Source organism: Gallinula chloropus (genome assembly GCF_964237585.1).
Source record: "Gallinula chloropus genome assembly, chromosome: 3".
Classification (NCBI taxonomy): domain Eukaryota; kingdom Metazoa; phylum Chordata; class Aves; order Gruiformes; family Rallidae; genus Gallinula; species Gallinula chloropus.
This window is the reverse complement of record NC_140087.1, coordinates 81104750-81130353: the sequence shown is the minus strand read 5'-3', so window position 1 is coordinate 81130353 and position 25604 is coordinate 81104750. Positions and strand designations below refer to the sequence as shown.

The 25604-nt window shown below is 42.3% G+C and overlaps 1 protein-coding gene across 1 annotated transcript in view; it reads left to right on the top strand.

Moving 5' to 3' along the window:
- The first annotated feature begins 4458 nt into the window (after window positions 1-4458).
- PLCB1 (phospholipase C beta 1) overlaps window positions 4459-25604 on the top strand; it is a 397722-nt gene continuing 376576 nt past the window's right edge. Inside the window, exons 1-2 of the mRNA XM_084261625.1 lie at window positions 4459-4571; window positions 15504-15581. Coding sequence (XP_084117751.1) covers window positions 4473-4571; window positions 15504-15581 — 177 coding nt within the window. The 5' untranslated portion in view covers window positions 4459-4472. The remainder of the gene's footprint in view (window positions 4572-15503; window positions 15582-25604) is intronic.

The window sequence follows — 25604 nt, the reverse complement described above, 5'->3', positions numbered from 1 at the left end:
GAGTGTCAATGGGGCAGGGACTGATGGCCCCAGTCAAAAGCATGTGCACAGAGCTTTGCTAATTGTCACAGTAACAAAATAATCGTACTGTGACATGACAAGAGTCATGGTGGAGGGCTCAGGTGCCAGTGGGGGAGGTATTCTGTTCAGCAGCAGCTTCTGTCCAAACCATCAGGAGTTTGTTCTTCCTCATGTAGGGCATTGTATGGAGGAGGAGCGTGGACTATCTTCTGTGGCACGGAGACCCACAGGTGCCAGTCAAGTACAAGGTGAATCTATCCAGAGTAAACATGGTCCCAGTGAGCGTAGCAGTGACTGGGTCATTTCATATACACAAAGACACGATCTGTGTTGTAATTTCAAACATGGTGCATTAATCTTTATTCTCTCAGTATTTTAAATACATTTGTGATGCTGATATGAAGAGGGAAAAAATTAAATTATTTTGACAGGAAATGGACTTATTTATAAGATTTCCCCCTCCCATTCCAGTTTCTTTTTGTGCAGCAGCTGCTGTTGCCAGGCTGTCTTTGTTGCTATGGTGGTGTTTTGTGTGCCAGAATTTTATATTCACTCTTGAAGAGTCACCTGATTGAGTGGCTGTGCCACATAAGTTATCGGTCTCACTCATAAAGGATATATCTGACTGCTAATGTTACTAACAAATGACATCTAATAAATAGACCAAATATAAACATATTTCAATGGCCACTGGCTGTGAATGTATGGAAGTATTAATTTAACACATGAATTCTTTCAGCAAATGAGTGACTAAAAGAAATGATGATATCCCTTGGGACTACTGCTTCTTAGTAGGTTTCATTTGTTAGCATAAGTCACGCACAAGGTAGTTCGACCACACCTTATGGCCCCTGTCTCCTGTTGGTAAGATTTGAGTTCTAGTGTCTGCATTATTTGAAAGGCACTTTTCTCAGAATGACAGAACTATAATCAGGAAGATAGGGTTAAATTTTCTATATTTCTTTTCTGAACAGTTGTTCCATAGAACTCAATGATCCTGCTCCCACCCATAATTAAAGTATAATTTGGCCCAATTTAGAATGCAGTTAGGGTGTTATGCTTCTGTTGAAGCTGAGTTTATCTTTAATCCCACATCCTGCAAACACTGTCACTTATGCTTAACTCTTAGCATGTTAGGTGCACCATTTCACTGAATCATTTTCAAGGCTGAGGCCACTGTTTCTTTTAGAAATGTAGAGTTACACCAACAAACTCAGGAGAGCAAGTGACACTGAGATATTTCATATATATTTCTCAGAAATCAAATTTTAAATATTAAATTTTATTTTTAATGCATTTCTCGTATCATCTCATGATGCAGTCTTTCAGTATAGTTTTTGCCATGTTTTCTTTTGATATTTTCATTTGACTTGGATCATCACCATCTTTTATTTAAATCAGTTATGGCCCCTTTCTCCTATTTACCTACATACATTTCCACAGATGAATATGAAACATACCGTGAATCCAAAATATACTGTGAATCCAGTTTATTCTCTTGGAAATGGAATATCAGTACCTAAGTGTGTTACATAAATAACACTTTACAGCTATATTGCATTTGAATAACTTGAAGTGTTTATAGAAGGCACTCTTCCCAGGATGGGATTTTTGAACGTACAAGAACAGAAACATCCAGAAGTCAGCTCTTGCAACAATATAAAACCAGCGTGTATCACATCTGATATATACAACTTTGACTACCTGAGTAAGCTCACTGCCAAGTCTATTTGTAGCAGTACATCTTTCCTTTAAATTCTTGGAATTAAAAGGAGCTGAGTCAAGCAGAAATAGGTTATATGCATAGTTCTTTAGATATTTAGCAAGGCTTACTGCATATTTGGAGAAAAGGGTCTGTTTCTTCATCTGCTGGACTTGGTCCAGTTATCTAATAAGTGTCACTCGTCATTTTTCTGGGTGTAGTGACCCTACTGAGTGTAGCTGGTTTCCCACTGATCCCATATTTTGTGGAAAAGAAAGCTTGACTTCAGATGTGCATTGAATTTAAGTGTTTGCAATATGTACTCCATATCAAGAAGTGTATTCTTAGCTGGAACAGATGCTAATTAGCTAATGCATTATCACTGTTGCTTATCTATCTGGGTTAAAACTAAAATTCCCACCAATTTCACGGAGCCTAGCATCTCAGCAAAGGCTGAATCACAAGCACTTTCCAGAACTGTTGTTTAAAAGGCACATAGTGCCATTTCCTTTTGTGCTGCTGCTTCCTTTTGATGCAAAATCCATTAGGTATCTGCCATAAAAAAGGCATATTTCTCTTCAGCCAAATACCATCAGATTAAAATACTTAAGTCTGAAAAGCCACAAAATTACTTCAAACAATACTTTGTATCTGAAATACCAGTATCAGAGCCTATACTATATATAGGATCACCTCCTCCGTGTTCAGACTAACTGATTGCTAGGAGTCTGTATCACCAGGAATCATAAGGTGTCATAGTGAGGTATTGTCCATTTATTTTTCATCTTTTATATGCTATATAAATATATATATAATGGGATAAAAAGGCAGTTGGGAAATGGTACTGAAAAATCTCTCTTTCTTACCCCATCTCAGAGCAATGCTGCCTGTGCAGTCAAACCCAGAATGTGTGATGGTTTCTTTAAGTCATGGCAAGTGAATGGAAATTAAAGCACAGCGCAGAGAGAGCAGACCTTCATCTCGGCTGATGTGACACCCACGTTGGAATGGAAGGCTGATAAGACTAAAACTGAAATCACATGGATTAATTGGCCTTGGAACATGTATGCTGCCTGCATGGGCCGCCATAAGGGAGCACATTCAGCTCCCACTAAAGGCAATGAAATTTCTTATCGAGGGGGGAAGAAGTTGGAGGAGTCTCAGAGGAAGAGCTTTGACAACTCTGCAGCTAACTGAGCAAATTAGGAGCCAAATGTGCCAGTTTCATAGTTTTTTAATTGTAAAAGAACTTATATATATATATATATAACAGTATATAACAGTATCTACTCAGACTGTACATATTTTAATCTGATAAATTTTTGAACTATTTCCTCAGGGATAGAAACAGTTTTTCTTCAAAGACAATCTTTCTAGATCATTTGCTTTGTCTGCAGTAGAAGTTCAACATGCTGCTCCTAAATCATAAGGGTCACTTGGAAACCTCTAGACAGAAATTAGAAATCTCACGTGCTATGTCACCTGATGCTTTATCTCTGCTACAGCTGCTCAGGGACTCTAACAGGGAGGTCATTTGCAGAGTCCATGTAACTTTGTTCTTTAAAAAGCCTGGCTTTGGGATGTTGCTGGGCGAGAGGGTGTTTTGCCTTTTGAGTTCAGTGCACCAAAACCTGATCTAAGGCCATGCAACTTCCTTCTGAGGAAGCTCCTTCATCTTATGGAGCAAAAAGCTCTGGTAAAGCAATTTCTGTGTGTTTAACACATCACGCTTTGATGGGAATTGTATGTGCCACATCTTAAATTAAGAGTCAGTCGTCTTTTGGCATCCCCGTTCATCACCTTGCCAGCTCAGCATTGCCCTTCCCCTCTGCCTTTGCTGTAACTATTTCTTAAAATTGCATCCCTTGTGCTCACCCCTTCTGAAGCTTGACAAGGGCAAGAGGTACTGCTTGTTGGCTGCATCTCTCAGCAGTACAAGTGATACTGATGTGCGCCTTTGATTCCTTCTCAAGCCTAACAGCACGTTAGCAGAGACCCACGCGTGTCACTCCCACGGTGCGTGTTTCAGGTGTCTCCCGCTGCCTTTCTCGCGTCGGTGGGTGCGGCCGAGAGAGCTGATGGGGACCGCACTTCGCGGAAGGCAATTGCCGGGCGCCGGTGACCTGGGAGTAGGCCTCACCCCGGGGAGCAGTCCCGGGGGAAGAGAGACCCCGGGGCATGGGAAGCCCCCCGACGTAGCACCCCGATCTCGGCGGTGGGACCTGGGCCGGAGCCCTCCCCCAGCGAGAGGAGCCCGAGGCCCGGCGCTCTCGGCCCCGCGGCGGCTGCCGCACCAGGCGCTGCCGGCAGGTGGCGCCGCAGTGCCGCTGGCGCGGCGCGCTGACCTCGGCGCGGGGGAACCTCGGGGGCCGAGCCTGGCGGGGAGGGAGGAGGGGCAGGCGGGAGGGGAGCGGAGCGGGCAGCGCCGCTCGCTCCGTGCCCCTGCGTGCGTGTGTGTGTGAGCGAGAGAGCGGGCGGGCGTATGCGTGCGTGGCGAGCCGGCTGTATATAGAGGATGTGCCGCTGCATGGCTCGCCCCGACCGCTGCCGTGCCAGGTCTCTCCTCAGACGCCAGTGAAGCCTCTCGCTCTCGCCGCCTGGGCAGCCGCTTCCCTGCCCGCTCTAGGCACGCCGAGCGCGGCTGCCGGCCTCTCTCCAGGGGCCGTTTCCGGCGCTCCAGCGTCCCTCCTGAGGCGGCCGCCTCCCGCGGCTTCTTCGCTCCGGGGGAGAGCGCGTCAATGCGGTGCAAATGGCCGGGGCACAGCCAGGAGTGCACGCTCTCCAGCTCAAGCCCGTCTGCGTGTCCGACACCCTGAAGAAAGGCATCAAATTCGTCAAGTGGGACGATGTGAGTAGCTCCCCTCCTCCCCGTGCCCCACGCGGGGCAAGGCGGCAGGGGCACGGCGGGGTTACGCAACGCGCAGGGTTCATCGATCGGGCCGGAGGGCTCCGGTACACATGTTGCGGCCGCCCGGGACCGCGGCCGGCCCGGCCCTGCCCTGCGCGGTAGCGGGGAGCCGCGGCGGGTCGGCCCGCGGGGCGCTGTGCGCTCCTCGCCGGCGCGGAGGGCAGGTGCGAGCCGGTGGGGCCGTCCCGCGGCGGGAGTTGAGGCGGCGGAGGAGTTGGTGGCCGGTCGCGGTGGGTGGCGATAGGTGTCCTCGCCGGGCTGGCCGGGCGCCGTGTGGTGTCCGGGCCGAGCCCGCAGGTGTAGTTAAACCGCCGGCCGTCTGCCGGGTAAACTTTCTTTGAAGGTTCTCCCGGCTCACTGCGCTTGGCCGGTGCGAGCAGCTTTGAGCTGGCTCCTTTCGCGAGGGTCTGCTTCTCTTGCCTTCCTCGTTTCATTGCGCTCTGTCGCCGTAACGTAGTTGTTTCAACCTGTTCCCTGTCTTGTTCCATCTCCCGTTTCCTGCTCCCAGTATCTGTGTTTCCTTCTGGCTCCTGCCCTCTCATTGTCTCTCTGGTGGGGTTGTCAATCCCTGGATGCTTTTTACGTGGTCTTGCTGTTTGGGTACCCCCGCTTATCATCTTCTACAGTTCCATTTTCGCTCATTAGGGCATAAGATTTGCCTTAAAACCATGTAAATTTCCTCCTTGCTACGTTCCAGCCCTTTATCCCTGTATTGCCACACATAGGAGTGTGATTTTCACTTCACCTTTGGTTATACAGCTGTTCAGCTGCTGAGATTTCTTTCGCTACTTGTAGGCTATGCCTGGGACCATTTCAGAGAAAGGCAGCCTGTCTCTGCTAAGCTGTCCTTTTCTCAGAGCACGAAAGTAAGACTGTTGTGCTGTAGAGGAGGAAAAGAGAAAGGACAAGTTCTCTTTTAGTCTTGTTCCTACAGTACAACATTGGGTGTTCATGTCTCAGTTGAGCATGGAGGAGTGGGTGCCCCAAAAAGTCTGTGAATGGTGTCTGGAGGCAGAAGGCTATATACTGAGGCTTGAGCTGTGATAGAGGAGTGGTTGGCAAAGAAGGGAGGTACACAGGACAGTTTGCATGTCAGAAGAATTGTTGAGGATAACTTCTTTTCAGAGCCTTAACACATCAACATTTTTGCTGTGAATTCAGCTCTGCTAAAGACATTCACAGCAGCACCTGGAGGGACAGCATAACAGGGAGAAGGAGCAGTTCAACTGTTCTTGTCTTGTTACATGTTGCTGTTTTACCACTGCTCTTAGTCTGTCCAGCAGCCAAGTGTTTCAGCCAGACCTCTATAAACCTCCAAGAAGGCAAAGAGTACCAAAAAAACCAGACAACTTGTAGCGTGAAATTTTATTTAGAAATAGAAGCTGGTACATTTTTAATAAACTCAGCAACTTGACTTTGTCCACATTAGTAAATGTTGGCTTGACACAGGTTATTCATGTTCAGGAACTAAGTGTGAATGACTTGTCCGAGACAATGTTTTCCTTTGGTTGATATTTTCCTTAGTACAGGAAAAGGCAGCATAACCTAAGCCTTGTCATTGCTGTTGTTTAATTTTTGGTGAGCTACCAAGAAATTTCCACAGGTATATGCAGAGCTCAAGTTAACAGTGATTTAAGTCTTAAGACTGAAAGTCTAAGCAACCAGGCAACAGTTTAAATTATTAGTTTAAGCGCTATTTCCCAAGCAGTACACTGCATACGCAGAGTTTGGAGGAGAAAAGGTGCACAGTGGATGTTCAGTGGCTAACCTGCCTGCTGTAGACTAGTTGGAAAAAAAGATTTTTCAATTGTAAACTGAAAGGCTGCAGTGATATAATACACCTAAATTCTGGCAAAAGGTATGTGTTTCAGGTTAAAGGTGTTACTTAGTCAGTGATGCACAGGTATTACCTGGAATGTGTGACTGAGACTAGAAAGAGTCCTGTTGTGTTCAGCGAGTGTTTTCATCAGCAACCTTCTGAAAGTTGATGCTTGTTTAGCCACCCTGCATGATGAATAATACTAGCATTAACTCATCATTCACCATGCGTTTTGTGTACATGGATGCATTTCCCATCCCCTTCTTGGCCGTAGTTTTTCTTTCCAGCAGTGGAAGCCCCACAAAGTCAAAGATTTCAAGTGAAATTAATCTCCTCTGATGCCCTGGCTATATAAGAGTCTTGAGAGGAAAGCATTTTTGGTGACTTTGAAAAGTATTTGCCATTGGGTAGCCAGTAACCACTTCAGAGTCTTTGTTTTCTATAAAATTAATCTGCTTGAAGGGTTTTTAAAAAATGATGATTATTAATCTGAACCTCTCTGGTCTTTCATGTAAATAGGCATGCACAAACACTCCAGTGAAACAATAGGCTGTAATGAGAAATAGTAAACTACAAAATGTAACAGTAAAATGGAATTGACCATAATGAGTACTTTGGATCTGCTGTGCTAACAGGGCTGTTCAGAGAAGCGAGGCTCCCATACTGATATTTATTATGCACCCTTTTCTGTTTACTGTTTCGGAGTGAGGGAGTTCAGTTCTTCGCATCGCCTGTGTGCTAGAGCAGCATTCATTCCTGTCCAAGGCAGACCCTTGTAGTACATGTCCCTGCTGTTTTCTGCTGCATTTTAAAGATGGCTCATTTGACTTCGCTTCACATTTCATAAAGTGAAAGAGTGCTTTTGGTTAATTCCTATGACTTGTACCAAGTTTCAGCCCAAAGCAAAATTTTTCCAGCTGAGTTATAAACCACTGAAAAGTAGTGGGTTTTTTTAATGGGAATGCTGGAAGGATTTAAACCAGAGCATGAGAGGCGTGTAAAGAATCTCTTGGTGTATATAGAGTAACAGTTGTTAAAGAATGTATTTGCCAGCTTTTAGAAGGATGCTGCAGCATGGTGTGCAGAACAATTTGACAAAAGCTTTAGTAATACAGAGTTTAAAACCAATCCACTCATGGACTTCCCATCCTGAGCCTCTAGTAGCTCAGTGCCTAATTAGTAATGCTGAGGTTGCTAATAAGCAGATGTGGTACTGGTGGTGTTATATGGACCTCCTCTGAGGAACGTCAGAAAAAATCTGCTGCATGTTACACGTGAACTTCATCCAGTGCCCACTCCCCCACCCTGTCCCCAGGGTGATGATGATCTCAGTTGAAAGAGAAGTGCCTTGCCTGAGCTTTGCTAAAAGGAGAGGAAGAGGTTACGTCAACCACTCAAGATCAGGTGGAAGGCAAGCGGCTCAGGAGGCTTGAAATTCCATTTTCTCTGTGGACCATTTTCAGCTTCTAAATCATAAAAGCATTAGGGTCAGTTAAAAAGTTCCAGCTTGGCAAGACAAGCCACACTTCTGTGCATTGGGACTGGATGGAATATCACTCACACCATCCAACGCCTAATACATCTATTCACAAATTCTGGTTTGGATCAGTATATAAAGCACTAAAGTCAAACAGATGATTGTTGTCCTGTAACTGTGCTCTTCCTCACACTGTTTCTGGTTCAGTCTATGATAGTATTGCAGGTCAGAAAACAAATTTTACAATTAATGCTTGTTCTTAATGCACGGACTGGATTCACAAGGCAGTGAACAGCAGTAGCTGGTGTTTGAACAGATGAAAGATGACGTGGCTGGTTGCTTTAGTGGTGCTTGGGGTCTTTTTGTTTGCTTGTTTGGTGGGTTGGTTTTTTTCAGTGGATATATGTGTGTGTCTGGTTTAAGATGCTGGCTGGCTGAGCACTTGCTTCAAGTCACGTTTATTTGTGCTGCCTTCAGTTCAGCCTTTATAACCACTTCTCCCTTAGTACTGGGAAGAGACTGAGTCTCCAAAGTACTGGTCTGGTCTTTGAACAGATGAATTCTCTTATTCCTAGAGAGAAGCTATAGCTTGAGTGGAGGGGTGGGGGAGAGGGAAGGAGGGCTCAAAGATCTGACTTCATCTGCTTTACTGTAGTGAAACCCAGGTTGCAATAGCTCTTCCTGATGAGAGCTTTAAAACTGTTTAATAAATAAAAAGGATGAAATTAAGTCCATGGTTGAGGCTTTTTTATAGGGGGTTAAACTTAATGTGCCAGAATGAGCTGCTAGCTGAGAAGGTTAATGAAACCAGAGTATAAAAGGCAACTTCTCTCTGCCCTGATCTGATGTTTGAAGGGGCTGAAACCTGGCTTGGCTGGTTTTGGGTTTTTTGGTTATTTTTTTTTCCTTTACTTATTTTTTCTCCTATAGTGGGAACAAGATAGACATAACTGAGTTAACAAATAGCTCAACAGCTAAAGCACAGCTGAGCTGATGTTTTCCAAGAGCAGTGTCGGCACACTGAAGTCAGTTAATATGATACTGTATATTCAAAAATAGATTTGTTTTCAGGTCTTGCTTAAAAGCTTTCTTATCTTCCCTAGTGATAATATGGACTTTGCATAAAGAATTTGAGACTCTGTGACTTAGAGTATTTACTTTTACTTCCAAGTTAACTATATCAGTAAGGTAATGTGACTCTACCTAAACTGAGGGACATGGTTCCAATTTTACAGCCATACGTATGTTTTTCTAAATAGTTACTGAACCAACCTCCTGATAGGTAGTGTTGTTTAGTGAGTACAGCACTTCACCAGGTATTCCAGTGAGCAGCAAAGATGAACCTAGGTCTCTTAAGTTCTATATTAATGCCTTTGTCTTAGAGCACTTCATAAATCACTTTTGAGCTCAGGTGGTTAGTGCTGTGTCAAGTTTTTGGGGCTGTTTATTTGATTAGAATCTGTTAAGGAAGATTATAAAGCAATAGATCCCTTCAGCCTTACAAGTAAATGTAACATCACAGTTAATTTTTATGGATAAACTGAGATTAAACAAACAAACAAAAAACCCCAACCAAAACACTTGGAAATTTTCAGAAATTCTTTTAAGATGTTGATGCTCACTTAACTTGGGCTTTTTTCTGCCTTGGTTTTTTTATAAACTGCACAAGTGTCATTACAGTACATTGCTGGGGCCATGAAAAATGAACAACCATTGTTTTGTGTGCATTAAACTAAAACTAACTGAGAAGAGTTTATTTTTTCTGAAAGCTTTCAGTCTGAAGGGAAGAAGTCCAACATTCTAGACTTTTTGACGATTTTTTTTTCTTTGTTGCTAATCTTTAGTAAACAAATATCAGCTCTGTGCTATATAGAAGGATTTTATCTAAATAAGTTGAAGTTGTGGTTTTAGTCTTTTGCAACAGAAGAGAGTAATCAGATTGAGTTGGAAATTTCTCAATAGTTAACACTTAGTAAAGGGAAAAGCCTGGATTGATTAACTACATTGGAGAGCTCTTGCTGACTTGGGGTGGAAAATGATTTGGATCCCCTGGAGACTGGCTAGATGCCTGCCTTGGAAAATCTGGTGAAGACTTGACATGTTTAAGTTGTGGATAACATCTGTGTTATTGAAGCATCTGAGCCCTTTGGAGTGTTGGTAGATACTAGGGAAACTGAAAACAAGAAAACAACTGTTAAGTAGATGAGGAATTCTTATTGAAAGGGAAGCTGCTGGTGTGGACTGAAGGGAGTTTGTTGTATACTGTATGCTTTCTTCATTGTTTGAACGCACAGGAACTTTTTCAACAAAGGCTACAGTGAAACGGAGAGTTAACTGATCATTATGGAGTCTTTTATCTATTATAAAGTAAATGCTTCATAAGCACTTCTTAATTTATTTTCACAAGACCCATTAGATGACAAAATGTGTTCCCAATTGTACCGTTGTAGGTCCAAAAAAAGAGACCAACATAATAAACTACTGATTTTTAATCTGTGATTAGATACCTTGGACCTAATTTTCAGACTGCACAGCACCATACAGTCAGATGTTCAGAATGACTCCCCAGGGACTTCAGATTAATTTGGGCTCAGCATCTCTGAAAAATACAAAATGAAATGTGGAAATACAGTTCCAGTATTCCCTCAAAATCAGCACGCTGCATTTACACCCATGAACAGACTGGTTGAAATTATTTGCTTAGCATCACGCGAGAACTCTCTGGCAAAGATAAAATCTTCCTGATTTGACTACCATTGCTATAAATTTCTCCCTCTATTCTTCCTTTCTTGACTGCATACCTTGTAACATCTACAACAACTAAGGAGTCACACAGTCAAATCTAGACTACATGTGGTAAGGCTGTAATTAGCCCAGGAGTATGGGCATCTTGAGAGATGAGACAGGGTAGTCTGCTTCTGAGAAACAAATCCTGCTCAAGGTAGCTCTTTGAAACTTGCAGGAATTTAGCCTTTAATTAGCTGAAGGGTGACTTCTGTCATCTAATGTCATTGCCAAAATTTCTCAGGAGTTTAACCACTCTAATAGTGAAGAATATTTTCTGCATATTCTTACTGAACAAGTGGGATGTCAGTTCATGGGTCCTGTAAACTCAATACCTGTTTTGATTTCTTGTCCTGCTTCCCACCTCCCGCACTCATGTCACCTTCCCCAACATTTCCTTTTTTGCAGTCTGTTCCTTTATGTGGCAGGTTTGCCTCTCGTGCCCTCAGTAAAAGAGGGCATCTTTACCATTCTGAATTATTTCAGGGGTTCACTACAAAACCAGGAGATGGGTTTTCGCTCCCTCTTGCTCATAGTTCAGCTGTCAGTATAAAGAAATTCATAGTGCTAATTGTTTGGGTAATCCTGCTTAGTTCCAGTCTGAGTACACCCAGTGTATTAGGGAATTTAACAGCTAATTTATCTGCTGACCATGTGTAAACTGTACTTTTGCTGTCCTTTCTTCATTGCTCCTTCTCCATTCCCCCAAGCCTGTAATCTCCACAGTTCTGGAATGGAAAGAAAACTTCACAAGGACTCTCCCCACACCTTTCCACCAGCCTTACACCCTTGCTCTACCAGACTTCAAGCCCTATTGCCAAAGTGAAAGAGAAGTTGCAGAGTATTTTGCCTCTGCCAGAAACAATCTGTATTTCTTAGCTTTGTATTTGGAAACAGTTTGGCAGAACGTTTCCAGGAGAAGGTTCAAGCAAATGAAATAATGATGTGTGTAAAAGTTTTCTGGTTATATTTGGCGATGTTTGATGTCTTAAATCTGAGGCAAAACCAGGAAACAACGGCCTGGCTTAATAAGGCAGTGCTGTGAGCCCCATCTGTTGTAAGAGCTGAAGATAAAGGCTGGTCTGCTTTTCTTTTTAGAATCTGTTGATGTGAATTTTGACTGCAACTGTTTCTAAGAAACATCATCATTATCTGCATAGGATTTATTAAAACACATACTCATCTGACTCATGGCCTTGCTACTTGATGAGGTAGATTTTCATTCCTTTGTAGGTACTTTTAAGATCCATTAGGAAATTTTCAGCTGTGGCAGGATTGACCTGATACTTGTATCCTAGGCATGCTAGTCCAAGCCTGTGGTGTTCTCCAATCATTTTAACAAAGTACAGAGAGTTCTTGGAGCAAGGGCCAAAGCCCAGGGTGTAGGTGGCAGAGTGGCACATCCTTAGGCAGCTCTTCTTTCTCACCTCATGTCTCTGCAGGTCTTAACAGTGATGGTTGAAGAGTAGGGTGGAAGGCTTTCTTGGCTGGACACACAGCTCAGTTGGGGTGCTCTGAGGATGGGAAAGCACGGGTAGACAGTCAGAAAGGAACAAAACCAAGGTTTCCACCCTCTGCACTGTTTGGTTTTGTTTTATAGTCTTTATTGGTCAGTCATATTAAAATGGAGGTGGCAGTTGTTGTTTGCTGATGTTAGATGTGGTCTAGGGGACCAACACTTAAAATCAGATGGTTACCTGGCAGGCACTTCAATACGGATTTGTCCACTGGTATTTTATGGCCATGTTCTGCTGTGCCTGGTTGGTAAGGATCCCAAAGTTCTCCCTGGAACTTTCTAGAAATAAAGTTGAAACCTTTTTGTTCAAAAATAGAAAATAAAGAATATTTCTGATGCAGGGTCTGAGGTTGTACAGCCACTTAGAATGCAACTTAATAGAGAATATATATATATATATTTGAGACTGTGGAATTGGAGGAAAGTAGAGAATTGGCCCCAAATTAACAAGTGAAGAGGGGGGCTTTTAAAGAATTAAAAAAACCCCAAATCACTGAAGTTTAGACTGGTGTGATATGCACCACTGGGGTGGCCAGGTTAGGGCCACCCCATGTCTTTCTGTTTAAGGAGTGTGGCTTTTGGTGGCAAGGACTTAAGGGGTATAGTTGTAGAACACAAAGCATTGTGGACATCACTTATATTGCTGCTGCTCTTAACTGTGTGGAAGAGTTCCTAAGACACGTTATACAGTTACTTGTACAAAGTCATTCTTAGATCCTCTTTGTATACATTGAGACAACATAGGGTTCTTGTGTTCATCTGCATGTTAATTGGGCTGTGCTTAATGCCAGGGAGTATAGGTAATTTAGAAGAGAGGCATAATGCACAACTGCCTTTTCTTGATACTTTTTTTCCCAAAAAAACACCCCACACCACAAATAAATGGTTTCCTGGAGCACAGAGGATCTTTAATTAAGACTCATCATTATCCCTGTCATGGTGAGGTTTCCTTTATGTCACCTAATAGAGAGTGAAGGCTCTTTCCCCTCATCCTCCCTTTTAAGTCTGATTATAGTCAACATTTTACAACCCACATCTACAAAAGTATTACTTTGACAGCTGTATGTCATCAGCACAGACAAATCCAAACAGCTTTTGGGTTGAAGGAACTGATTTGAAATGATTAACCAGCAAATTGATTAATCCTAGACATAATTGTTTCATGCCTGTCTGTTTCCCATCACTTCCTTCTCTTTCACCCCCTCCCTCCCCAAGGTTGTGTTTGTCTCATCCCAAGGGAGAAGGATGCTTAGTCTTTTTCTTTCCTCATGTAACATATTTGCACACATTATGGGACATAATGAAATAAGCTGGGTATGAAGTGTTTTATCTTCAGAACAGTTTGGGGTTTCTTTCCTCCCTCTTTTCGAATGGCAGAGGTTTAAGAACACTTTTGTAAGGGCTTGTGCATATAGACAACCAGTCAACATCTCTTCAGGGCTTGGCATGTTTTGAAAATAAATTTGCCTGTTGCACTTAGTACCCAGTTCTCAGGTGCATGGGATGCTAGAAACAGTGGCCAGAAAGGGAAGGAAAAAAAGAAAGATGGTGTAAATTTCCTTAGGGCGAGTGCATATGATGCTGTTTTCTTGTAATGAGGAACAGAAGGGTGGGTGCTGTGTTGTGAACAAGCTCTGATCCCAGCTGGGACATTTCCACAGCACCACCCAGCATTGATACACCTGCACTGGTTACCACCCTCCAGAAGCTGACGTGGCACCCATTTGAGTATCAGAATACCTGTGGCACAGTTAATCCCCAGCCCACGTCTCCCAGTTACCTGGGGGACTTAGACGCTCAATGATCTTATATTTCTTCTTAGTGTAAAACTTGCTCTTCTACTTGTATTTCTCTTGTGCCAAGTTAAAACCACATTTCATGCTCAACTCCATTTCATTCTTAGGCTTGTTTTTCCCACCAGACTTCTGACCGGTGCTGGGTCTGTCACTTAACTTCTTTGGGTCTTGTTTTATCCAGCTGTAAACTGGGAATATTCAGCTTCCCTGTTTAATGAATGCCGTGAGGTTGGTACTCTGTCATAAAGGACCATACTGGTGGCATAGTACAGACAAGTGCATTTCCTTGGAAATGGCATTCACATCTATTAGTTTTTATTTATTTATTACATCAAACATTTAACTGTTTGGGAGTTTTTTCCCTGAGTTTGAACCTATTAGAGTCCCGTGTTTTTCCTTAAAGGAATATAGACTGACCTCACGTGTTGCTGCTTTGGAGACAGGAGAATGCTAAACCTGTAATATAGCTGTAAAATTTCAAGAGAAATAAACCTTTTCTCTTTTTTGGGGAAGGAATGATGTGTTTAGCCTGGTTTCCTGTGGAGATAAGGCTTAGGCAATTTTTCTGTCTGCCTGCCCACTCCTTTCTGTGCTGCCTCCATAACTTCTTAAATTGAGTTTGGCAAACAGATAGAGGTCTCAGACAACCATGTTTTTACAGATGTCATGAAAAATAGTAGAGAAAAGAGAGGAGGAATCCTATTAGGACCAGGCTGCACTGATGTCACTTATTGTTAAGCATTAGGGAATCCTGATGGGTGAGCACCTACCTGTGGGAAAGGCTTCTGTTAGAGCTTGTATCTCTCAAGTGAGATACTTGCTGTCAGTCAGGAGATATGAGTATCTGGGAAACCAGGCTGCCTTACTTACAGTACTTCCAAACGTGCTTGGGTTTAAATGGGCTGAGCTATATAAATGTTAGCAGAGTGGACAGGTTTTCAGCTGGTCTGGAGGTGGGGTGGAATGTATCTTCATAGTTGGATTGTAGGAAAAAAAATAGAAAAACACTAATGGAAACTGACAGAAGTCTTAAGGTAGTATATACTGTTCCAGTTTTCCTAGGCAAATTCAGGCTTTGTATGTTAGAGAAAAGCTTATAGGCACTTTAGCTTTTGTTTCTATCTAAAGGTTAATTTGGATCAAGGTGGCAGTAGACTTCTAATAACTATACTCCTTTACTATGTGGGTTCCAGTTTGGCGGTTAGTGTGTTATGTCTGTTTAAGTTCATTTACTTCCAGCTTTTCTGGAGTAACTCCATGTGTTGACAAGTCTGGAGTTACTTAGTGCTGTCTTCTCAGTAATGGAAATACGTTATGTCAGAAAAATGGAGATTAGGCAGGTGGTACTAAATTCTTTTAGTAACATCCTGCTAGTGATACCTTCAGGGCAATTTATTAATATGGGTGGCAAAGCAGTTAGTGTGTAATTGTGTGTTCTGTGTGTTGACAGATTTTTTTGTTTGTCCTTTTTTTTTCCCAGGACTCCACTGTTGTGACTCCAATTATTCTCAGAACAGATCCACAGGGATTTTTCTTTTATTGGACAGATCAAAATAAGGTAAGAAAAAAGGTTCCTTCTCCAGAATGGTTCTTTCTGTTTACCGTGGGTTGATGTGCAGGAGTCAGGAGGCTTTGCATGCCAGTCCTGGCACAGCAGACCAGCATTACGTCAGCGTATGTGTCTCTACTCCTCTGGGGAGCAAATACGACAGGCCTGGTGCACAAAACTTGCAGGGATGAATGGGAGACTTGGTAATTTCAAGATGTGATAATGACCTGATGGCAAGTGAGGTGGATAATTGTCCTGGTTTATGGACAAGGATCCGTTTGGGATGCTCTTGCGGGTCATGGTTGGCTTGTGGTTTCTCTGTCCTGCCTCCTGAAGAAGCTGTCTGAGGTGCACAGCAGACTCAGAATTCCCAGAGGCCAGAGCTTGTCTTTGAATTCTTCCTTCCGAACTCCCGCGTGCTCCCTGGCCATGCCTGGTGGGCAGCGTCACTAAGTTCTTGCTAATCCTCGCTGGACACTTGCTTTCTTTTAAAAACATTCCAGTTTGCTTAGATAACTCTGATGGCTGCAGAGCTGTTGGGAAAGCTCATGGCCTGATTCATCGCTGCGTTACTCCAGTTTCACATCCGTGTCACCCTCTGGAATCAGTGTTGCTGTGCTTCCAGCTGTCGGAAAGAGGATCAGTATCCTGAGCAAACGGGTGCGGTTTGTTTCATAGAGCATATAAGACATAATAGCAAATCATTGTGGAAATTTTTATAGCAAAACATTGCATCAAAATTAGGAGCTACGTGGGTTCCTCCTCTCTTTCTCTAAACAGATGACTTCTCAAGTACTTATGAAATAAGTGCTTGTAACTGGTTCCCTGTTGAAAAGGGGGTTGGAACTCGGTAGTGATTGAGCTTTGGCCTTGTCTTGGAGTATATGCCAAAATGACTAAATATGTATTTGTACTGTGGCTAAGGAAACCTGATTTACCAGTTGCAAGTCTGTTTTTCAGGGGCTCCCCTTGATTTTATGTAGATACCAGTGAAAAAATGGGTTGAGACAGTAGCAACCGTTAAATTTAGAGAGTGTACAGGCAATTTGCTATTACATTAGATCATATTTATCTTCCTGTATTTGCTTTTCAGAGGACATGGAGCGGAGTTTTGAGTCAGTGTGTTTGGAAATCGTGTTATGGAGCTCTAATAAGAATCTTGTCTGTCTTTGCTTGTGCTTGTACAAGGCGGTGGTGGTTACTAGCAGGTTCAGCTGTTGACAGTCCAGAGTTGTTAAATTACTGACCAAAGAAGCAAAGTGAATGCCCTCAGAAGTTGAAGGCTATGACTGATTTAGCCTATTCCAGTAGCTATGCTAGAGCACGGTGCAGTCCTCTGTTTTCTTCCTTCCTTTGCATAAACTAATTGTATAAGCCAAAAAATAACAGTGAACTTTGGGTTTCCATTTATTATTACAGAGTTGATTGGAGAGTGTATTTCACTTTTAAAATGTTTGGCTCTATGACCTCCTTCAGTTTCCTACTGTTGTCTGTGAAAACAATGTCTTGAAGCAATTCTATAAAGAATAGCTATTTATAGAATTGTTGTTCTTGTATTCATGAAAATATGTATTTATAATGCTCAGAGCTTTTTTAAAAGGTTGGGTATTTGTACAAGAGACGTAAGTGTCAGTTTGATTTTAAAACTTGCAAATCAAGCTTCTGTAAAGGGCAACAAGAAGGATTTTTTTTCTGGTTAATAATTCATGACAACTAGGTGAAGCTTGTTCCTAACCCCATCCTAGCAGTGTCTATTTAAGGAAAGTAAATACAATTCTGTTGGGGTGCTGACAGTGTAAGGAGCAGGAAGGAAATGCCACTTTTTGCTTTTGTAGAGAATGGTTCATGTTTATTGTGAAATCACCAATATATTAAAGGAGGTTATATAGGAAATTCTCTTCATTTCCTTCTCTGTGTAAAGTGATCCTGTGATGACTGTGGAACTCTGTGGAGAAATAATACCAGGACAATCCACACTCTGTGATTGCTTTCTCTTCCTCCCCCGGACCCCTCCAGCTATTAGTTTTTTAGAGCAGTTCCTTCTGGCATAACCAGGGCCTGGTATTTTCTGAGTATGGAAGGATAGGCCATACTAAGCCAAGTGATGCACTGAGAGGAGCCTGCCTGCCAGTGTCCTTGGTCATATGTGCTTTCCCGGGAGCTGACTACAAATGGGTATGGAGACAAGGCATGAGTCCCAGCCATCTTTATAGCCATTTAACTGTCCTGTTTGCCAGACACTGTACAGAGCAATAAATTACTGCCTGGATATTGGTATAGCTTCTAAATTAGGAATCTGTCTCCTTTGGTTGCTGTTGCCTTATCAGTAAAGTTATACAAAAATTACATGAGTCACTGTGGGGGGGGGAAAAAAAGCCCAAACGCCACTCCCCTTGTGTTGATTTTTTTTATTTAGCTTAGCAAACTGGTGGCTGCAGCTAGCAGCTTTCTCTAACTTGTTGGCTGGTTGAGCTGCTGCTTGGACTTTTTTTTTTTTCTTATTCCCTTGCTTTCTTGTTTCTTCTGTTGCAGAGAAAGGCAAACAATGTGTAGTGTCTGAGGTCTGACAGTGTATCTGGACAGTCCTTTAAATTGTTCATTGTGCAGTCAGAGCTCAAAAGTTCCTGGCAAGGACGCGTGTTCAGTGCAGCCCTCCACCAGTGTCACTGACCCCATCTCGTAGTTCTCCATGAATCAGCAGACCTCCCAGGGTTTGCAGCCCAATTGGCAAGTCTGGATAATGCTGCAGTCAAACAGATGACGGGTCAAAAAGGCTGCCAATAAAGTAATTCTTACCAAGAAGCATTTAGATGTGACCAGTGTGGACTCTTAACCTGCTGTCTCCTGTAGCTTTCTGATAAGTATGTTAGTAGCAAATTTCATAGTTGGCTTGCGGGAGCCATATGCTCCTAATAAATCATCAGAGGTCCGTAGTTTCAGCCCTGTGTGGATCCATGCCAGTTAGATTATGCCACATGTGAAGGTCTAAGGACGGCCATTCTTGTGGTATGATACATCAGTGGCAGCCAGGCCTCGTGGAGTCATCTGTTCAGAATTTACTTCTGAGGGCAGGAGTAGAACTCTGAAAGAAGCCAGGCTGAGGAGACAGCCGCCCCAGAAGCACGCTTTGCAGCAGAACCAACATCTAACAACTAATAGGAATTATAATAATAATTATAATAATTATAATATAAAATATTATAATAATAATCTGTTCAGTGGAGTAATTGCTCAAGACTCCTTCAGTGCAAAATAGTATCCATGTGCTTTGTCCATTTCTTCATGACTCTCTGTGATGTGACCATTTAATTGTGTTTGGGCTGTCTCCAGTGTACCAGGTACCCAGGTGCAGCACAACTGCTTTTGGACACTAACAAGAGCCATATTAAACATTGGTTGATTTAAACTTCTCTGTTTGAAAATCTTTGATCAGCAGAGTAAGTGGTAGCCTGGGATGAAAATGCACACAGGTTCTTCTAACCATGGGCCACATCTCTTGATTCTTGTGTACTATGTTCACCTTAGCTGCTCACGCTAGTATGATCATACCTGCAGTGAAGTTCTGTTAAGTTTACTTAAGCTCTGTTCTTACAGTTTGGTGGTGGTAATAATAATAATGTGGTATCCTGCAGTTTGACACACTGTGTATTTGCATGTTTAAGTATATTTTACTGTCATCAAGTAATGATAATCCTCCAAAATAAAGTCATATGTAGCATTTCTCTATTTTCTGGTAACAACAAAAACTTTTTGTTTTAAACAGATGGCAGGACAGCTTTCCAATTTGAACTGTATTTTTTTCAGTATGAAATTCTTTTGTTGCTGAAGATTCTGGAATATTTGCTTCATCTGTATGCAGAGTGCTGGCTGATTTCATATTATTACTTGAATGATACTCAACATGGGTTTTTAAAAAAGAAAAAATTAAGTGATGTGACAAGCTAGCATCTGTTACATATCTTACTGTTTCTGTAATATTTCTTAACTATAGCACAATCAGACAACATTCGTTGCATTGTTGTATTTTTATGAGCTGGCTAAAACATATCTCCATTCCTTGCTACTTTTTAAAAAAATGGAATTCCATTTCTTCCATTTGTTCTTATTCTGGTCATGAGTGTTGAAGAAAGATAAATCAAAATTCAACCAGGTGAAATCTACTAGAATAAAAAGGAGTGATAATAAACCCCATTTCTCAGGAGATGAGAAGAGACTGGGTGCGTGTGGTGTGTTTAGCGCAGCTAGCAGAGCAAAGGCAGAGAAAGGCTGTGATTTGTGTGAATGAATAAATATATCAGCAGGCACATAGGCAGAATAGGAGAAGAAATATGTGTTGTCAGACACTTTGTGCATTATTATTCTTGCCTCCTTTAGCTGGAAGTTATGTTACACGATCAATTGGATGCTAGGAGAAGACACTTAGCTGTTGGCTCAGTGCAGTTCTGACATTGCCTGAGAAAAGGAGTAAAAGGAGGAAAGCAGCTAATTGCTTTTATGGTGGAGCCATTTATGTTTTTAACAGTCTGAGGGGGGTATATTACGCCATCCTCTTCATCTCACTAGCACATAGCGATTTATTCCTCTTTATTTGTAAGGCTAAGCAACTGCAGTGACATGGCAGCATGCTGAAAACATAGAGGATGCAGATACAGTCTCAGCCACAGCACCACAGCGGTCAGCTAACGGTCTGTGTCATGTAACTAAACATAATGTCCAGTCCTGGGGGTTTGCAGCGATTTCTAATGTCTTCTGCAGAAATGCTGCTGTAAATAGATGATGATCCCAGTTGTTCAAATGAAGTTTGTGTTGAGATGGTACTGCAAATGCTGAGGTGATACTCCATCGGAGGGGGTGTGTGGTGGAAGCTGCAGCCTCTGCCTGCTGCAGTTAGAGCAGAAGTACAGCCCAAGGAAATGGTTAAGCCAGAAGTCCCTGCTTTGGTGGCTAGCTGGGACAATTCATACCTCAAGCTTTTAAGGGTATTTGAGAGAAGGTGGGATGGGGAGATCACAGTGGTACAGAAGTACCTATGGACAGATATTTCCCTCAGCTTTGGCTTGCTCAGACTGGATGGCTGGGCATATCTAAAGGCAGAAAGACTCAATCTGTACAGCTTTTTAGTAATGACAATTTTGCAGTTTCAAGGGAAAAAGCCAGGGTAGTTTCTTCTCTTAGAGGGACAGGCCTCTTATATGTGAACATTGCTGGCGGAACTGGTACTAATATGCTGTAGCTTGGCCACAGAATATGGGCTTGCTATGAAAGCCTGTAGTGATAGTACTGTACCTTGACCTGGAGCTTTCTGATTTCATGAGACTGCGTGAAGTGGTTCCTTGTAAGTGGAAAGGATTTTTCTGACCTGGAAATTCCCCTCCCTCTTGTGTCCTGAGGTGATTGTGAGTTTATTTGGGTCTGAAAGCCTGACACAAACCACATAGTGTCAAGTGCAGCCTGAGGTCTGTAGGATGGATTCTGTACGATTAGGCTTGGCTTCAGCGTGTTTGTCAGTTCTGTGGCAATCCCATTCCCCTCATCCAAATGAAAGACGATGTGACGTTTTTCCAGCTGCTGGGGATTTTGGCTGTGTTATTTAAGAGAGTTCTTTTGTGTCTGTTTTGAATCGGGCCTTTAAAATGATTAGGTCAATATTTGTACTGCCCTATGGGTCAAAGATCTTTTCATTACGACTATATAGGTTTTGCAGTACGCTTGACAGGCAAACAATAAAGACTGAAGTTATATACCTAATAATTTAATGAGAAGAATGTAATATTTAATAGTACTAGGGTTAAAAATACCTGCTCCAAACCCTGACTGGCTTGATTTATTCAAGAGCAAGGTTACTCAGTGATGCATCTCAATGCTGAAAACATCCAGGAAGTGCATCATTAAACATGTATTCATACTTCTCTTTCTGGTATGTAAAAGGAAAAGAAAAAGCTGAATAACTAGATCTTTTGAAGAACTAAGATTGTAAATATCTTTGAGTAAGAAAAGATGGTATGTGTCTCCCCACATAAGGGATTATTTTAACATGTGCAATGAAAAACTTGTTGTTCTTCCTTATTCTTTTAGCGTCTCTAGCATTTCAGCAGTCAATATCTTTTATTGTTAATGGTTTGATGATGGATATTGAATACACGGGCCTCACATGGTTTGTCATATGAATAGATTTGCCTTTGCTTTAATTGCAAAACACAGGAGTCAGAACAACTTAGATCCATATATCACACTGACATTGTACTAGGCGCCAACAAAGACTTGTATATTTAAGTGTTTATAGAACTGGTGGGTGGGTGGGGTTTTTTTTGTTTGTTTATTAGTAGTAAATTCTATATTAGATGACTTGCTTGTGCTCTGCAAAAGCACTTGTGGTGTTTCTTCTCTGATATCAAACTGGCCTGAACGAAAACAATACCAAAGCTGGGAAAGCTTCTTATCAGAAGGACCCTTGTGGTAACAGATTATAACCCTTTCCAACTGAAGGGCAAGTTAAATCCATTCCATGAATGGTATTGCTTGAGACTTGTTCCATGTGGCACTGATCCTTTTTGCATTTACTCTGTGTGTGTGAATGCTATGGCTGGATTGCCTCTGGTTTTTGAGGGCATGGGTCACTTGCTATATTTCAGCTGGAAATTTAGGGAGGGCTTTCAGGCTTTTTAAGGTGGAGAGGGTCCTAAGGAGGTGATGCTAGTCTTTTTGGCACAGTTAGATGGAGATGGGTTGGAAATCTCTTTTTCAAGTTAGTCATGTACTGGAAGAGGTTGCACAGAGCAGTTTTCAGTGGAAATCTGGATGAGGAGTCCACTCAGACAAGGACCTGTGGTGATGTGAAGTTTTGCTTCTCAATGTCACTGGAAGTTGGGAGTGAACCATAAGCAGCTAGTAAAATAATAGTGGTGGCACAGCAAATAATCTGTGCCTTTGTATGGGTTTTACAGTCATCTTGACTTGTGGATTTGAGGTATAGTGTTTACAGCCACCATTGGATGGTAATAATCTTGGCACCCAAAGTTGTGTGTCTGTCATATTTTTAATGGGAAGTGGAAGGGGATCTCCTCAAGGATGCGATGCTTGTGGAGGGACTGTAGTAACTGAGCCATGAGCAGGCTGAATGGTGCTGAAATCACAAGTGAAACCCTAAAGGTGAGTTCTTCCTCCTGCAAAGATCCAGATGGGTGATAAGCAGCACAAGCCAACATGTTGAAAGTAGAGAAGCTAACTACCTTGGAACAGGAGTTCTCAGCTTGGGGGTCTTGTCACTGGCTTGAAGCAGCTGAGTGTAAAGCATTCAAAGGTTGAGCTTCTAGCTCTTTCAGCAGCCCAAGTGCTAATCCTGGAAAGTTCATCCATGTACATTTGCTTTCTCTTTATTGTAGAAACAAGTCCTAACCAATATCTCTAAAGGAAATACCTTGGAGTTCAGCTCATGTACTGTTATTGCTAACGTTCATACTGATAGGTCCATAAACTGTAAACTCTGTGCAAGTGCCTTTGTCAGTGAAGAACACTGCCTCCTTGCTGGCTTATCCCTCAGTGACAATTTGGCTGTGGAAGATCCTGTTGTATTTTGAAGTGGGGAAAATTTCTAGCTTAACAGTTCAAGGAATAAGCAGAGTCAGCCTAGCAACAGTTCATGGTCACCTGGAAACTATAGCTCGTGTTCTTTCACAACTGCTTAAAAATCAACATGTGAGTGGAATAAAAGAAGACGGGAAATGTGACTGGGGATTGCCACAGATAGTGAAAAAGGAAGGAAATATTTCATGGAGGTCAACTTCCCATCAGACTGCTGATTTCATTTTTAAAAGGAAATCTCTGCTCTCAAAACATGGAAATTGTTCAAGGCCCATTAGGGAAATGGTACTACATCAAGCACAGAAGATCTCTAAATAAGCATTTCACACTGTTAAATATCTCCCCTATTGTTGTGGGGGAGACAGGAATAGAAAATGAGTTTTCGGTTTAATCTACAACATAGGCCCAGCTTCTAAAATGAGGAAGCCAAAGAACTTCAAAAAAGGAAGATGACCCTCAAGTCATCCAAATCCAGGTATTCCTGGATTCTCACGTACTAAGAACAGTCCTGAGATATTTTGTGATATGTAAGAATATTATCCTTGCTGTCAATTTCCAAGTGGGTTGTGATTTTCCTATAAAGATGAAATTGTAGGTTGTCTTTTTTTTAATGGGCTCAGGCTTTGTAAGCTTTGGCTGTAGCCAACTGTAAATGTTGTTAAAAAATAAATTGGAACCTGGATGTTGTTGTGCAATAGACTTTCATAATCTGGCTGCTGGAAGTTGTTACAGTTTTCACTGTAAATATTTTAGTAAAGACGACTTGGGGCCAAATTGACTAACCATAAGCTAAAGTGACTTCTTTAGTGGGTATCTGTCAAATTTTCAAAAGCTACGTGGTTTAAACAAGAATTTTCTTACCATTCTCACCAGGTTATAATCTTATTTAGTTTTTCAGTGTATATTCACCCTTAAGTAATAGCAGTGTGCTTTTAGGGAACACCTGGGAGTAGGGAGACCTGGGTACTTTAGTCCTCTTGGACACGACTTGCCATAACTGCGCAATGTGTCCCTGCACCTGTTCCCACTTGTGATGCAAGTGTCTATGGTAGAAGCCCTCTGTGAGTAGGGCTGTGGCAGGGGCAGCGTGTTACTACTCAGTACTTGGTGCAGCGCAGTCCCAGCCCACTGGAGGATGTGTGCTTTGGTGTTGGAGATGCTACTGTCTTTTAGCTGAGAAGGGCTTGGGGTGAATGAAGACTAGTGGTAATAAGCTAGCCTTCAGTCTCTTTTCTTCTTAATTAAAAAAGTCTCTGGGGTTCATGCCTGCAGCTTGTGCATGGATTTGACTGAATAAGCAGCAGTGGCTTTGCTGGCTGACCTATTATTAGCACAGTTCAAAAACTGGCTTCTAGGACATCAACTTTCCTGATGTTTAGGAGGGTAACATCTCTCAGCGTGCCTGTCAGATGCCTGTCTCTGTTGAAGCTTTGCCAGTTCAGGTACTTCTCTTCAATGCTTCATATCCTAACTGCTTCCACTCTCCATTATGTTCAGGTGTGTGTGGGGTGTTCATTAAAAAAAAAACCTCTTTGAGTGCACTGAAAATAATGATCTTTAAATAACGTATATTCTCTCTCCATACAGGTGATCTTCCTGTGTGAGTGTATGCATTCCATCAGTATGTTATGTGATAAATGTGTTTGGAAGTTTTGTTTCCTTTTTTTTTAAAAAGGAGTTGGAAAAAGGTTCTTGGAATAAAAGTGAGTGGCAATAAATGTCAGGTTTGCACAAATGCTTGTCTTAGTAGCTCTCAGGCTTTTTACCATTGAAAACGTGGACTTGACCAAATACAGGTCAAGTAGCTCTGCACACTTGTTGGCATCATACAGAGCAGAAATGCTAAAGCTCTTGGCCTTTATGCACAGCGGTAACATTGTTCACCCCTGTACAACACTGCCTTCCTGTTTGATTTGGGATGTGTAAGGACAGAAGACATTCTGTAGGGATCCTCTTCTAGAGAATTGTCTTTCAGTCCCATCTTCTTTGCTTTAATGGCAACTTTTATTACATATCCCAGTACTGGGAAGACACACAAACGACCTCATGCTGCAAATCACAGGGGTTTCAGTTCACTGTGTGTCTGTTATTTTTGAGCATTTGTAACTATATGGATGCTGTTTACGTTGCCAGTCTCCTGCAAATACTCTTCTGGATTAGGTCTGTATAATCTGCAGGCAGCCTCTGCCAGTGGTGTGTGTATTGTCTTGTCTGCAGCCTGGCTTTCTGTTTTCCTGATGTTTGGTGCTCTATCTCCTCCACAGGCAGTGGTGTTGCTACTAAAGTTCTGAACGAGCTATGGAAGATGTCAAGCCCCCAAAAGAGGGGAGGCTGACTGAAAAGGCTGTGCCTTCCTCTGGCTGTGTTTTGTGTACGTGTGCACACACATGTGCTGTCAGTCAGCAACCCTCCTTTTTCTCCTGTTAGGGCTCTTCACGAGGCAGGAAATGA